The sequence below is a fragment of the Drosophila serrata genome, unplaced genomic scaffold (assembly GCF_035046125.1).
Source record: "Drosophila serrata isolate PLE 108 unplaced genomic scaffold, ASM3504612v1 contig_240, whole genome shotgun sequence".
NCBI lineage: Eukaryota > Metazoa > Arthropoda > Insecta > Diptera > Drosophilidae > Drosophila > Drosophila serrata.
The window spans coordinates 2,886,345-2,901,690 of record NW_028257138.1 but is presented as its reverse complement, the minus strand read 5'-3'; the positions used below and the strand labels follow the sequence as shown (position 1 = coordinate 2,901,690).

At 39.9% G+C, this 15,346-nt stretch overlaps 4 protein-coding genes across 6 annotated transcripts in view; 2 read left to right on the top strand and 2 right to left on the bottom strand.

Moving 5' to 3' along the window:
* Positions 1–15,346, bottom strand: part of dock (SH2/SH3 adaptor protein dock) — an 86,571-nt gene that overhangs the window by 12,722 nt on the left and 58,503 nt on the right. Inside the window, exon 1 of one of the 3 annotated variants that reach the window (XM_086830511.1) lies at positions 9,712–10,365. The exons of 1 other annotated variant lie outside the window; for it this stretch is intronic. The gene's annotated coding sequence lies outside the window, so the exon portion shown is untranslated. Of the gene's footprint in view, positions 1–9,711; positions 10,366–15,346 lie in introns of those variants that run through there. One more of the 3 variants, XM_086830513.1, reaches the window with a different exon arrangement.
* Pkg21D (Protein kinase, cGMP-dependent at 21D) overlaps positions 1–15,346 on the top strand; it is a 202,304-nt gene that overhangs the window by 145,279 nt on the left and 41,679 nt on the right. The window lies entirely within an intron of this gene.
* Positions 10,390–11,998, top strand: LOC110178160 (RCC1-like G exchanging factor-like protein). Its single transcript, XM_020945193.2, has one exon. It carries the CDS (start codon positions 10,552–10,554, stop codon positions 11,917–11,919), a length of 1,368 nt encoding a protein of 455 aa, XP_020800852.2. The 5' UTR covers positions 10,390–10,551; the 3' UTR covers positions 11,920–11,998.
* On the bottom strand, positions 11,985–15,266 carry LOC110178161 (integral membrane protein 2B). Its single transcript, XM_020945194.2, has 3 exons — positions 15,083–15,266; positions 12,779–13,496; positions 11,985–12,695 (listed from the first exon to the last, which is right to left on the bottom strand). Exons 1-3 carry the CDS (start codon positions 15,188–15,190, stop codon positions 12,556–12,558), a joined length of 966 nt encoding a protein of 321 aa, XP_020800853.1. The 5' UTR covers positions 15,191–15,266; the 3' UTR covers positions 11,985–12,555.

The window sequence follows — 15,346 nt, the reverse complement described above, 5'->3', positions numbered from 1 at the left end:
GATTTGAGGAAAAATTTCATATAAAAATATTGTTAATTTCGGTATAAAAATGGTAATGGACCTTCAGTCAGAAGCTTAAAAGAAAGTGAAGGAGCCATTTCCGACCCCATAAATCATATATATTCTTGATCAGCATCTACAGGCCTTTCTTTCTAGCTTTATCCGGCCGAAAAAAATTTTTTCAGAAAATTCCCATTTTTCGGAAAAAAGGAAAGGGGTTACATCATGAAAATTTGCAAAAATCGGCCAAAAATTCACATTTTAAATTGAGTACGCAGTTTTGTTAACCTGCTAAAAATTAACATACTGCCGCTTTCCGAATTGAAATTAATGCGTTTTTGGCTGAGTTATGAGATTTTTACATTTTGATTTGTCGAAAAATTTCATATAAAAATATTGTTAATTTCGGTATAAAAATGGTAATGGACCTTCAGTCAGAAGCTTAAAAGAAAGTGAAGGAGCCATTTCCGACCCCATAAATCATATATATTCTTGATCAGCATCTACAGGCCTTTCTTTCTAGCTTTATCCGGCCGAAAAAAATTTTTTCAGAAAATTCCCATTTTTCGGAAAAAAGGAAAATTTGCAAAAATCGGCCAAAAATTCACATTTTAAATTGAGTACGCAGTTTTGTTAACCTGCTAAAAATTAACATACTGCCGCTTTCCGAGTTGAAATTAATGCGTTTTTGGCTGAGTTATGAGATTTTTACATTTTGATTTGTCGAAAAATTTCATATAAAAATATTGTTAATTTCGGTATAAAAATGGTATTGCACCTTCAGTCAGAAGCTTAAAAGAAAGTGAAGGAGCCATTTCCGACCCCATAAATCATATATATTCTTGATCAGCATCCACAGGCCTTTCTTTCTAGCTTTTTTTTTTTGTTATGAGATTTTTACATTTTGATTTGAGGAAAAATTTCATATAAAAATATTGTTAATTTCGGTATAAAAATGGTAATGGACCTTCAGTCAGAAGCTTAAAAGAAAGTGAAGGAGCCATTTCCGACCCCATAAATCATATATATTCTTGATCAGCATCTACAGGCCTTTCTTTCTAGCTTTATCCGGCCGAAAAAAATTTTTTCAGAAAATTCCCATTTTTCGGAAAAAAGGAAAGGGGTTACATCATGAAAATTTGCAAAAATCGGCCAAAAATTCACATTTTAAATTGAGTACGCAGTTTTGTTAACCTGCTAAAAATTAACATACTGCCGCTTTCCGAATTGAAATTAATGCGTTTTTGGCTGAGTTATGAGATTTTTACATTTTGATTTGTCGAAAAATTTCATATAAAAATATTGTTAATTTCGGTATAAAAATGGTAATGGACCTTCAGTCAGAAGCTTAAAAGAAAGTGAAGGAGCCATTTCCGACCCCATAAATCATATATATTCTTGATCAGCATCTACAGGCCTTTCTTTCTAGCTTTATCCGGCCGAAAAAAATTTTTTCAGAAAATTCCCATTTTTCGGAAAAAAGGAAAGGGGTTACATCATGAAAATTTGCAAAAATCGGCCAAAAATTCACATTTTAAATTGAGTACGCAGTTTTGTTAACCTGCTAAAAATTAACATACTGCCGCTTTCCGAATTGAAATTAATGCGTTTTGGCTGAGTTATAAGATTTTTACATTTTGATTTGTCGAAAAATTTCATATAAAAATATTGTTAATTTCGGTATAAAAATGGTAATGGACCTTCAGTCAGAAGCTTAAAAGAAAGTGAAGGAGCCATTTCCGACCCCATAAATCATATATATTCTTGATCAGCATCTACAGGCCTTTCTTTCTAGCTTTATCCGACCGAAAAAAATTTTTTCAGAAAATTCCCATTTTTCGGAAAAAAGGAAAGGGGTTACATCATGAAAATTTGCAAAAATCGGCCAAAAATTCACATTTTAAATTGAGTACGCAGTTTTGTTAACCTGCTAAAAATTAACATACTGCCGCTTTCCGAATTGAAATTAATGCGTTTTTGGCTGAGGTGTGAGATTTTTACATTTTGATTTGTCGAAAAATTTCATATAAAAATATTGTTAATTTCGGTATAAAAATGGTAATGGACCTTCAGTCAGAAGCTTAAAAGAAAGTGAAGGAGCCATTTCCGACACCATAAATCAAATATATTCTTGATCAGCATCTACAGGCCTTTCTTTCTAGCTTTATCCGGCCGAAAAAAAATTTTTCCGAAAATTCCTATTTTTCGGAAAATTTGCAAAAATCGGCCAAAAATTCACATTTTAAATTGAGTACGCAGTTTTGTTAACCTGCTAAAAATTAACATACTGCCGCTTTCCGAATTGAAATTAATGCGTTTTTGGCTGAGTTATGAGATTTTTACATTTTGATTTGTCGAAAAATTTCATATAAAAATATTGTTAATTTCGGTATAAAAATGGTATTGCACCTTCAGTCAGAAGCTTAAAAGAAAGTGAAGGAGCCATTTCCGACACCATAAATCAAATATATTCTTGATCAGCATCTACAGGCCTTTCTTTCTAGCTTTATCCGGCCGAAAAAAATTTTTTCAGAAAATTCCCATTTTTCGGAAAAAAGGGAAGGGGTTACATCATGAAAATTTGCAAAAATCGGCCAAAAATTTACATTTTAAATTGAGTACGCAGTTTTGTTAACCTGCTAAAAATTAACATACTGCCGCTTTCCGAATTGAAATTAATGCGTTTTTGGCTGAGTTATGAGATTTTTACATTTTGATTTGTCGAAAAATTTCATATAAAAATATTGTTAATTTCGGTATAAAAATGGTAATGGACCTTCAGTCAGAAGCTTAAAAGAAAGTGAAGGAGCCATTTCCGACACCATAAATCAAATATATTCTTGATCAGCATCTACAGGCCTTTCTTTCTAGCTTTATCCGGCCGAAAAAAATTTTTTCAGAAAATTCCCATTTTTCGGAAAAAAGGAAAGGGGTTACATCATGAAAATTTGCAAAAATCGGACAAAAATTCACATTTTAAATTGAGTACGCAGTTTTGTTAACCTGCTAAAAATTAACATACTGCCGCTTTCCGAATTGAAATTAATGCGTTTTTGGCTGAGTTATGAGATTTTTACATTTTGATTTGTCGAAAAATTTCATATAAAAATATTGTTAATTTCGGTATAAAAATGGTAATGGACCTTCAGTCAGAAGCTTAAAAGAAAGTGAAGGAGCCATTTCCGACCCCATAAATCATATATATTCTTGATCAGCATCTACAGGCCTTTCTTTCTAGCTTTATCCGGCCGAAAAAAATTTTTTCAGAAAATTCCCATTTTTCGGAAAAAAGGAAAATTTGCAAAAATCGGCCAAAAATTCACATTTTAAATTGAGTACGCAGTTTTGTTAACCTGCTAAAAATTAACATACTGCCGCTTTCCGAGTTGAAATTAATGCGTTTTTGGCTGAGTTATGAGATTTTTACATTTTGATTTGTCGAAAAATTTCATATAAAAATATTGTTAATTTCGGTATAAAAATGGTATTGCACCTTCAGTCAGAAGCTTAAAAGAAAGTGAAGGAGCCATTTCCGACCCCATAAATCATATATATTCTTGATCAGCATCCACAGGCCTTTCTTTCTAGCTTTTTTTTTTTGTTATGAGATTTTTACATTTTGATTTGAGGAAAAATTTCATATAAAAATATTGTTAATTTCGGTATAAAAATGGTAATGGACCTTCAGTCAGAAGCTTAAAAGAAAGTGAAGGAGCCATTTCCGACCCCATAAATCATATATATTCTTGATCAGCATCTACAGGCCTTTCTTTCTAGCTTTATCCGGCCGAAAAAAATTTTTTCAGAAAATTCCCATTTTTCGGAAAAAAGGAAAGGGGTTACATCATGAAAATTTGCAAAAATCGGCCAAAAATTCACATTTTAAATTGAGTACGCAGTTTTGTTAACCTGCTAAAAATTAACATACTGCCGCTTTCCGAATTGAAATTAATGCGTTTTTGGCTGAGTTATGAGATTTTTACATTTTGATTTGAGGAAAAATTTCATATAAAAATATTGTTAATTTCGGTATAAAAATGGTAATGGACCTTCAGTCAGAAGCTTAAAAGAAAGTGAAGGAGCCATTTCCGACCCCATAAATCATATATATTCTTGATCAGCATCTACAGGCCTTTCTTTCTAGCTTTATCCAGCCGAAAAAATTTTTTTCCGAAAATTCCTATTTTTCGGAAAAAAGGAAAGGGGTTACATCATGAAAATTTGCAAAAATCGGCCAAAAATTCACATTTTAAATTGAGTACGCAGTTTTGTTAACCTGCTAAAAATTAACATACTGCCGCTTTCCGAATTGAAATTAATGCGTTTTTGGCTGAGGTGTGAGATTTTTACATTTTGATTTGTCGAAAAATTTCATATAAAAATATTGTTAATTTCGGTATAAAAATGGTAATGGACCTTCAGTCAGAAGCTTAAAAGAAAGTGAAGGAGCCATTTCCGACACCATAAATCAAATATATTCTTGATCAGCATCTACAGGCCTTTCTTTCTAGCTTTATCCGGCCGAAAAAAAATTTTTCCGAAAATTCCTATTTTTCGGAAAATTTGCAAAAATCGGCCAAAAATTCACATTTTAAATTGAGTACGCAGTTTTGTTAACCTGCTAAAAATTAACATACTGCCGCTTTCCGAATTGAAATTAATGCGTTTTTGGCTGAGTTATGAGATTTTTACATTTTGATTTGTCGAAAAATTTCATATAAAAATATTGTTAATTTCGGTATAAAAATGGTAATGGACCTTCAGTCAGAAGCTTAAAAGAAAGTGAAGGAGCCATTTCCGACCCCATAAATCATATATATTCTTGATCAGCATCTACAGGCCTTTCTTTCTAGCTTTATCCGGCCGAAAAAAAATTTTTCAGAAAATTCCCATTTTTCGGAAAAAAGGGAAGGGGTTACATCATGAAAATTTGCAAAAATCGGCCAAAAATTCACATTTTAAATTGAGTACGCAGTTTTGTTAACCTGCTAAAAATTAACATACTGCCGCTTTCCGAATTGAAATTAATGCGTTTTTGGCTGAGTTATGAGATTTTTACATTTTGATTTGAGGAAAAATTTCATATAAAAATATTGTTAATTTCGGTATAAAAATGGTAATGGACCTTCAGTCAGAAGCTTAAAAGAAAGTGAAGGAGCCATTTCCGACCCCATAAATCATATATATTCTTGATCAGCATCTACAGGCCTTTCTTTCTAGCTTTATCCAGCCGAAAAATTTTTTTTCCGAAAATTCCTATTTTTCGGAAAAAAGGAAAGGGGTTACATCATGAAAATTTGCAAAAATCGGCCAAAAATTCACATTTTAAATTGAGTACGCAGTTTTGTTAACCTGCTAAAAATTAACATACTGCCGCTTTCCGAATTGAAATTAATGCGTTTTTGGCTGAGTTATGAGATTTTTACATTTTGATTTGTCGAAAAATTTCATATAAAAATATTGTTAATTTCGGTATAAAAATGGTATTGCACCTTCAGTCAGAAGCTTAAAAGAAAGTGAAGGAGCCATTTCCGACCCCGTAATCATATATATTCTTGATCAGCATCTACAGGCCTTTCTTTCTAGCTTTATCCAGCCGAAAAAATTTTTTTCCGAAAATTCCTATTTTTCGGAAAAAAGGAAAGGGGTTACATCATGAAAATTTGCAAAAATCGGCCAAAAATTCACATTTTAAATTGAGTACGCAGTTTTGTTAACCTGCTAAAAATTAACATACTGCCGCTTTCCGAATTGAAATTAATGCGTTTTTGGCTGAGTTATGAGATTTTTACATTTTGATTTGTCGAAAAATTTCATATAAAAATATTGTTAATTTCGGTATAAAAATGGTAATGGACCTTCAGTCAGAAGCTTAAAAGAAAGTGAAGGAGCCATTTCCGACACCATAAATCAAATATATTCTTGATCAGCATCTACAGGCCTTTCTTTCTAGCTTTATCCGGCCGAAAAAAAATTTTTCAGAAAATTCCCATTTTTCGGAAAAAAGGGAAGGGGTTACATCATGAAAATTTGCAAAAATCGGCCAAAAATTCACATTTTAAATTGAGTACGCAGTTTTGTTAACCTGCTAAAAATTAACATACTGCCGCTTTCCGAATTGAAATTAATGCGTTTTTGGCTGAGTTATGAGATTTTTACATTTTGATTTGAGGAAAAATTTCATATAAAAATATTGTTAATTTCGGTATAAAAATGGTAATGGACCTTCAGTCAGAAGCTTAAAAGAAAGTGAAGGAGCCATTTCCGACCCCATAAATCATATATATTCTTGATCAGCATCTACAGGCCTTTCTTTCTAGCTTTATCCAGCCGAAAAATTTTTTTTCCGAAAATTCCTATTTTTCGGAAAAAAGGAAAGGGGTTACATCATGAAAATTTGCAAAAATCGGCCAAAAATTCACATTTTAAATTGAGTACGCTGTTTTGTTAACCTGCTAAAAATTAACATACTGCCGCTTTCCGAATTGAAATTAATGCGTTTTTGGCTGAGTTATGAGATTTTTACATTTTGATTTGTCGAAAAATTTCATATAAAAATATTGTTAATTTCGGTATAAAAATGGTATTGCACCTTCAGTCAGAAGCTTAAAAGAAAGTGAAGGAGCCATTTCCGACCCCGTAATCATATATATTCTTGATCAGCATCTACAGGCCTTTCTTTCTAGCTTTATCCAGCCGAAAAAATTTTTTTCCGAAAATTCCTATTTTTCGGAAAAAAGGAAAGGGGTTACATCATGAAAATTTGCAAAAATCGGCCAAAAATTCACATTTTAAATTGAGTACGCAGTTTTGTTAACCTGCTAAAAATTAACATACTGCCGCTTTCCGAATTGAAATTAATGCGTTTTTGGCTGAGTTATGAGATTTTTACATTTTGATTTGAGGAAAAATTTCATATAAAAATATTGTTAATTTCGGTATAAAAATGGTATTGCACCTTCAGTCAGAAGCTTAAAAGAAAGTGAAGGAGCCATTTCCGACCCCATAAATCATATATATTCTTGATCAGCATCTACAGGCCTTTCTTTCTAGCTTTATCCGGCCGAAAAAATTTTTTTCCGAAAATTCCTATTTTTCGGAAAAAAGGAAAGGGGTTACATCATGAAAATTTGCAAAAATCGGCCAAAAATTCACATTTTAAATTGAGTACGCAGTTTTGTTAACCTGCTAAAAATTAACATACTGCCGCTTTCCGAATTGAAATTAATGCGTTTTTGGCTGAGTTATGAGATTTTTACATTTTGATTTGTCGAAAAATTTTATATAAAAATATTGTTAATTTCGGTATAAAAATGGTAATGGACCTTCAGTCAGAAACTTAAAAGAAAGTGAAGGAGTCATTTCCGACCCTATAAATATTCTTGATCAGCATCAATAAGCGAATCTATATATCTTGCTATATTTAGCTTTTTTTCAGTTCTTCCCTGGAACTATTGCTCCCATAGATTAAAAATAATGTACTTTTCTGCTAAAACATTTAGCTGGAACTGCCTGCCTGAACCCATTGGCACAATAACAATTCTTATGTGATAACGCAAAGTGTTCTTTTCAGGTTTGTTTGTTTTGCCATCGATTAGTCAAGGCTTTTCGCTTTCGCCGAGATAGGCGACAAGTTCCCCGTTTAAGTGGAGGAACTGGTCGCCAAGTGATTCACTCTCAGCCCCCTGTTGTTATTGTTTCCCTGTCTTTGTCGAGGAGAAAGCGGGGAGTGAAACCGTAACCGAGCCAGATAGCGGCAGAGAAAGAACCCAAAAAAGATTGTGACTCGATGGTGATAAGGTGGGGAGACGAGGTGGAACTCCACTCTGGGTAAACATGAAACGCTTGGCTGGCTGGCTGCCAATGAACTGCACCACCGTTGGGTTTCGGATTTGGATTTTCTTTGGCTTGGCAATTGTTTTGTTATTGTTTGCGCTTGCATAAGGCCGTCCAAACAACAGCCAAGACATTGACAACAGGGGCCTGCCACTGCCACTGCCACTCCCCCGCCCTCGCTGCACTGAGGGAAATAGTACCCGGAAATTGGGGAATTTCTTCTCACACCATCTGTGCGATATCAACAGCGCGACGTTGTCCCACAGTTATATCTAGGCTATATTTTCTGGGATGTTGTCACAGACATCCAGAGACACTCTGACGTATGTTTGTTTGTGATTTAAAAATCGATTCGAGGAGGGTGTGAACCAATCATTCGGTTATATAGATTGTAGAAACTATTTCTTGCGATGTTTACTTTGGGAAAGAGCCTCTTGTGACGGCATTGCCGTCTCTTTATATCGCATAAACTTTGGATATTTATGTATGGTGATATAATGCAATAATAATGAGCTTGGGAATGTTGAAGAAGATTAAGATAGGGATGTAAGATTAATTCCTATATGATAAATCGAAACAATAAACGTTCTCGTTATGTTTGGGAATCATATGTCCTCAAAGACGACACCTGAATTATTATTATTTTCTGCATCGATATTTTTCTCATTAATTTTAATTCGAAAAGCTTTTCTGTGCTAGTTTTTCTCTGCAAGGGTACATAAACTTCGGTTTCCCTAAGTAGACTCCTTTCGTGTTCTGCAGTTGGAACTGACACCGATAGTATTATCATATCATTATCAATTCAGATCCTAAATGTGATCTTGAATTTTAATCATAATCTTATCGGGGATGTTGCGATAAATATAATTTCCAGCAGTGTACTTTGTGTCATTGCCTTGACAGCATTTCGTCTTGTTTTCAGTGAAATATGTAGCAAAATGCCAGCGGAAAAATTAGAGAAAGAAAGAAAACAAAGAGTCGCACGTGCTTTGGGGAACATGGACGGCGAGCCCACGAGTTTATGAGGCGGAAAGTTTCTTTCTTTTTGGTATTTCCCTTTCTTGCACTCCCTGGAGAGTGAGTGGCCTGAGATGATCGGCGGTTCCATTCGAGGGAGTAGCAGTGGGGGCTCCTCCTCCTTCACAAACAAATTGGTGGCCCCGTAAATGGGAGCATTTATAGTTCTATAACATTGAGTTACGACTTGGTTGGGGCTGGCCGAGGAGAAGGTGGAGGAGGAGGAGGAACCAAAAGTGGGCCATCTGCATGGAGCAGGGGCTTATCTGGGAGTCAGTCGTGGGAGGCAAAGGGCAGCCCCTCACCCGTGGCCTGTTTACATAAGATCACTCATTCTGTGGGCTGTGGAAGCCCATTCTCGGAGTTGATTAAGTAGACGCTTCTGGTGAGGAGTGGGATTAGGTTTGGGTCTCGGGTTCTGTTTCGGGCTTTGTTTTCCGTATTTTTCGGGATTTGTTGCCGAGGGAGTCGCCGGCCGTGCCCAGAGCTGCGCTGCGAGAGAGCTGCTGCGCAAAATCTCTGCGAGGTGGTGGTGGCTTTCTTTCAGCCAGGTCTGGGGTGGGGTTTCTGCAGGAGGAGTGATGATGCCAGAAATGCAAAAGAATGATGGCACAGTTAACACACGACCATGGTTACCCAAAAAAAGGTGACGGGACACAAGGGTTGCAGGCCATCGCCGCCACCCACTGGGACACTGAGAGGACTTCTTTGCACCACCAGGTGCTTTGCGAGAGAGAGCGAGCAGCGAGAGCGGGCGGCACCCGAAAGAGAGCAAAGCAGATAGAGAGAGGGAGACAGAGAGAGAGCGGCACAAACAGGAGCTAAAAAGGAGCAGCCGAATATTTTGTGTGTACCTACCGGAGACGAAGCGCTTGCGACGGCAACTCCTATCCCTGCTACTGCTCCTCCTGCTGGCACTCCTCTTCGCTGTGTGTCCTTATCCGTGGCGAGAATCCTCTAGCTTGCCCTAGCAGCCAGCGGCCCCAGCAGCCCTTTGACCAGACATGGCAATGGATGAATATGAAGCTCCTGGACAGCGCCGCGCACTTTACTTCACTTTACTGTTTTCCACTCTCCACCGCACACACTCCACTCGGAACTCTCCGCCCCGGCTATTGCACTTTTCACACACACACACACTTGGGTTCACTTGCAATTTTATAATTATAATACTTTGTACATAACGCACCTACAGATGTATATACACGGCGGACTGGGGTGGTGTGCGTGTGCGACTGCGAGTGTGGTTGTGTACATATGCTTCTGCTGCGATGGAAAATCACGCGAAACGCACGGAAAAACACGAGTTTTGGCTATGCGAGCGTTAAACGCGACAAATTGATTAATTTACCAGCTGGTTATACACTTTTTGAGCGCTGGTTTTACGGTTTTCCAATTAATTTTTAATGATTTCGCCGGAGCGCAGCCGATTCCTTTCGTTTATTTATTATTCGATTGACGTATTCGATGCCTCGATGGTCACTACTTCGGTAGCAGCAGTCATCGATTGGCATTCGATGAGCACTTTCCATTCGATAGATAGCTTATCGCAGACGAAAACCAACGCAAAAACCAGTACTGGTAAACGTATTGGAAACCAGCTGGGTGAACAGCTGATTAACCCCCAGAGCAGAATTGAAAAAACACTTGAAAAACGTAACTTTAAACATGTTTTAAGCAGAATTAAAAACGTTGGATATGCTTAAAAACTGGAGGGGAATCGGCCCTGTGCTTAGCAGAGCCTACACCGCCAAGGCAAAGCGAAGTGTGCTGGCGCAGGACAAATCCAAGATCAAGGAGTACACGCCGAAGGTGACGGACAACCATGAGAACCGTGTATATGTGTGGGGATTCCAGGAAACGGGTGCACTGGGCCTCCAGACTAGCGTGAAGAAGGCCCAGGAGCGCTACACGGAGATGGTGCACCATCCGACACGGCTGCAGTTCTCCAACAACAACGAGATCACGAATGTAACCGCCGGCTATGGGTTCACGGCCTATGCCGTGCGCCGAGACGACGGCGAGACGCTCTTCGGTAGCGGGCTGAATACAGACTCGCAGTTGGGCTTCCAAGTAAAGGGTAATCCCAAGGATCCGGCCAATCTGGACGTTATAATCTACCCCACGGCCATTAAACTGCCGCGTATTCAAGGGGAAACGGACGAGGACATGCAAGTAAAGAGTATGTCGGCGGGTCGGGCTCACCTGGTGGTGCTCACGCACAACGGCATCGTCTTCACGCTGGGCAACAACTCCTACGGCCAGTGCGGCCGCTCCATCATCGAGGAGGAGCGCTACAGCAAGAGCGCACTCATCCACCGCATACCCCAGGAGGATATCTGTGGCAAAGAAGACGAACTGGTGCATGTGGAGTGCGGCCAAGATCATAGCATGTTCCTCACGAAATCCGGGCGCGTCTACACCTGCGGCTGGGGTGCCGACGGCCAGACCGGCCAGGGAAACTATCACACTGCTGGTCAGATAACCCTCATCGCCGGGGACATAGCCAAGGAGAAGATTGTTCGCCTTAGCTGCTCCTCCGACTGTGTTCTGGCTGTCAACGAGGCGGGCGATGTCTTTGGTTGGGGCAACTCGGAGTACGGGCAGCTGGACGACTCGGAGCACGCGGAAACCCAAATCAATCTACCGCGCGCCCTCAAACTGACCAAGGGCATTGGCAAGATAAAGGATGTGGCGGCCGGAGGATCCTTTTGCATGGCCTTGAACGATCAGGGGCTGGTTTACACCTGGGGCTTTGGCATCCTTGGCTTCGGGCCCTTCGTGGAGCAGACCTCGCGGCCACAGCATCTCTTGCCGCCTCTCTTCGGGCGCAATGACTTCAGCAATGCCACCACGGTGGTATCCATCGGTTGCGGCGTCTTCCACATGGGTGCCGTCAACTCGGACGGCGATCTCTTCATGTGGGGCAAGAATCGCTTTGGGCATCTCGGTCTGGGCCACAAGAAGGATCAGTTCTTTCCTTTCAAGGCGGCCATCAATGGGAAGGTGAGCAAGGTGGCCTACGGCGTGGATCACACCATAGCTCTGTGCAAGCCGTACCTTTAGAAGCTGCAAGTTATATAGTATTTAATTAGTTATAGTTTTCTCAGTGAATAAAGCAAGAGCCTCGCTTAAAGATCACAAATTCGCGTTTAATACATTTTTAATTAAGTTTAAAGAACATTTAGATTAATTTGTTGTTTCCGATGATAGTTTCTTTCGGCTCATGGTTGGGATTTTAGATTTTGGATGCTGCTGGGTTTGCTCCATGTAAATAGCTTCGATCTATACTCGTTACTTGTTAGAATATGTAGTTAAAGGAGCATACGTCTATATAAAATATGTACTTGGAATGCTGCAGTGTGTTCCGATATTCGTCATCCGATCCGCTCCCCATCCTTGCTTTCTGCTCTATCGTATTTGTCACAAATTTCGTCGATCGCTTTTGATTGCGTTCTATAGGTACATTTTTTGTTTACAATTCTCTACTAGGATCTTAAGCGATTCCATTCGCTAGATGATGATGACAGATTCCAGATCCTAGATCTCGGGACTGATAGATCTCCGCGCGCCCGTTATATGTATGTATAAATCGATTCTAATTAATAATTGGTTTAGGTTTAGGTTTAGGTTTAGGTTGTGTGTATTCTTCCATATATATGGGGGTGTTGTAGCTTAAAAGATCCTCCTTCGGCCAGTCGCTCAAGCGCGATGCTCCTTCTCGTTGGCCTCATAGGCCTCCACTTCTGCTATGTTGGCCAGATCGTATTCGATGACGCCCTTGCCCATGAACTCGGCATACTTTCCGGCATCGGGCAAGGGATCGGCTGAACGCTTCGAGACTGCAAGAAAAGGAAGAAGGGAATTCCCCCAAGATATTCATGTTTTATTGATGCATTTTTTCGAATTTTATGGGATGACTTACCGCCCGAGATGAACTTCTCCATTTGATAGACCTTCATGTCGTAGCACTCGTTGGCAATCCGCTCCGAGATGAGCGAGAGATCGGTTATGCGGGGCGTGACCACGCGCATCTGGCGACGCACACGCTCCGTGTCGATGTTGTAGTAGCCAGTGCCCATCTTCTTCATAAGGTCCACAAAGCTGGTGGGCGGCAGGGTGGTCTCCCTGTCCAGCGGCATGATGAAGCACCTGCCGGTGGTGGTGTCGATGATGGCCGACTGGTTCTCCTTGAAATCGTGCATAAACCTTCCCCGTCGTCCATCCTTAAAGTCGGGGACATCAACCCTGGCATAGCCATCGTCGTCGGTCTCGCCGTCCAGTTCGATTTCCTCGCGGAAATAGTTGCTGTTCTCGTCAAGGGCTGAGCTGCTATCCGGCAGGGGTCCGAACTGCGGCAACAGGGCGCGCCAGTTCAGGGCGAAGGGTTCGTCGCTGCGCTGGTAAATCCTTGGCTGCTCCATCGAGTCCTCGGGATAGGGAATCTCGCACAGGGCATGGTATCGCATGCTGGCATGCGAGGGGGCGTACAAGCGGTACAACGTCCAGCCGCCCAGAACGCCCATTAGCATCACCACGACGGCGATGAGGAACAGGAGAAAGGATTTCAAGCAATGGTGCTGTGGCCGGTTAAAGACCATGGACTCTGCATCGGCTTCGGTGTCGCTATAGGCGACTTTGGGCTAAAAGGTATATTTAAATAGGTTTTGTTTTTTTTGGCAATTAAAACAAAAACATGAATATATAATATATATAATAACACCTTTGAGACCCATTTGTTTTTTTTTTTTCAAAACAAAACAAAAAACCTAGGGAATTTAAACTATTATTTTTTATACCCTAGTAGGGTATTCTAATTTCAGTTAGAAGCTTAGAACGCAGAGAAGGAATCATTTCCGACTTTATAAACCATTGATATTGATCAGCAGGCAAACAGCGAATCTTTCTAGGCATGTAGGAAAGGAAACAAATTGTTGTTCATTTTATCCCATTTTTTTTTAAGGGGTTACATTGTTAAAATTTTCAAAAATTGATAAATTAGGTATGCATATTAATTAAACTAATAAAAACAAACACAGAACAACTTTCCGAATTAAAATTAATGCTTTTTTGGCAAGTTATCAGTTTTTTAAACACTGTATTTATGCTTTAATTCAAACTGCATACGGAAAGGCTTTAAAAATACATTGCAGCATTTCGAAGATTGTTTTTCTTAATATTTATTGTAAATAATATTACTGCGTACTTGTTAAAGTCCAAGAGAAGATTCATACATGGAGGCGTAGGAGTCAAATATGTGCATATAGTAAATGTCATATCGCCTAGGCCTTATCTCTTTTTTTTAAAACGGTTTGCTTTGGGAAAACTCGTAAAACCGCGATAAGTTGTAGTCACAAAAGAAAAAGAGTTCATATTTTAGCTGTATCATAAATATATGACTAAGAGAGCTCCTAATTAATAAGCTTTTATTATGGTTAACAATTTAGGGAAACGCCTGATGAAACCTGACTTTAGTTACGATTATAATAACCCACCATTGATACCCATTACCCGGTTTAAATAACAATAATAGCAAATGAGAAACAACATATATCTATAGAGAAATGACTGACAGATAAGACGATATATGTGAAGAGTGCAAAATGTCTGGAGTTTTTGCTGATAAGACACGAACTTTCTTTGGGCTACTCTTCGCACCTGCTGCGAGAGTGTGCAAACACACTTATCGAGGTCACTGTGCGCGGCCAAAGACCAAGTGCCAGTCAGCGACAACAAAGAGCTGAAATTGGAGCTCGGAAAGACCAAATTGGGTTGCTCCATCCCATCCAGCTGTCACGGCCACTCAGGCTGCACATGCAACGCAGCAACAGGAAGGACCAGCAGGGCCTCCACTCTGACCTCGGGGAGCGAGTCCTTGAGGGGGGGCGTAGGGGGGAAGGAGCAGAAGCCAGCAGAGGAGTAGCTGAGGAGCAGCGTCAGAGAAAAACAGTGCAAGGACAGCGGGAATTCCGAGCGAGCGAAAAATCGATAGCCTGCAGGCAGCCGAGGCTGCTGAGGCTGGAGATTCCCCGATTACGCTTCGGACTCGGGCTCGGATTCGGAATTCGGAGCGCAGGAATGCGACCTCCCGCCGAGCCACCCACTTGCGAAACTTGTGGCTCGCGGGCCGAAGGATTGGGCAGTGGCTGGGGAAGGGAAAGGGGCAAGGACGCACTCCCACGCAACGATTGCGCAAAAAGGGGGCGAGAGGGAAATAAAAAAAACTCACTGCGATTAACGAGCCATGGTGCAGCAGTGCCTCATCGTTGAGGTTCATAGGCAGTGGCACCTTCTCCTGGTCCTTGATCTCTCCCCGCAATTTGCCCAGAATTGTCATGGCTGCTCCTCGGTGTTTGTCTTCCGTTCGAATAATCCGACTCTGTTTGTTTTTACTGAAAAGTTGGTGCGCAATTGATGTTTGTACTCAGTGACGAACGAAGCCTATCGATGAGCCCCAAAGTTATCGGTGCATTTGATACCGTTAAATACTAAA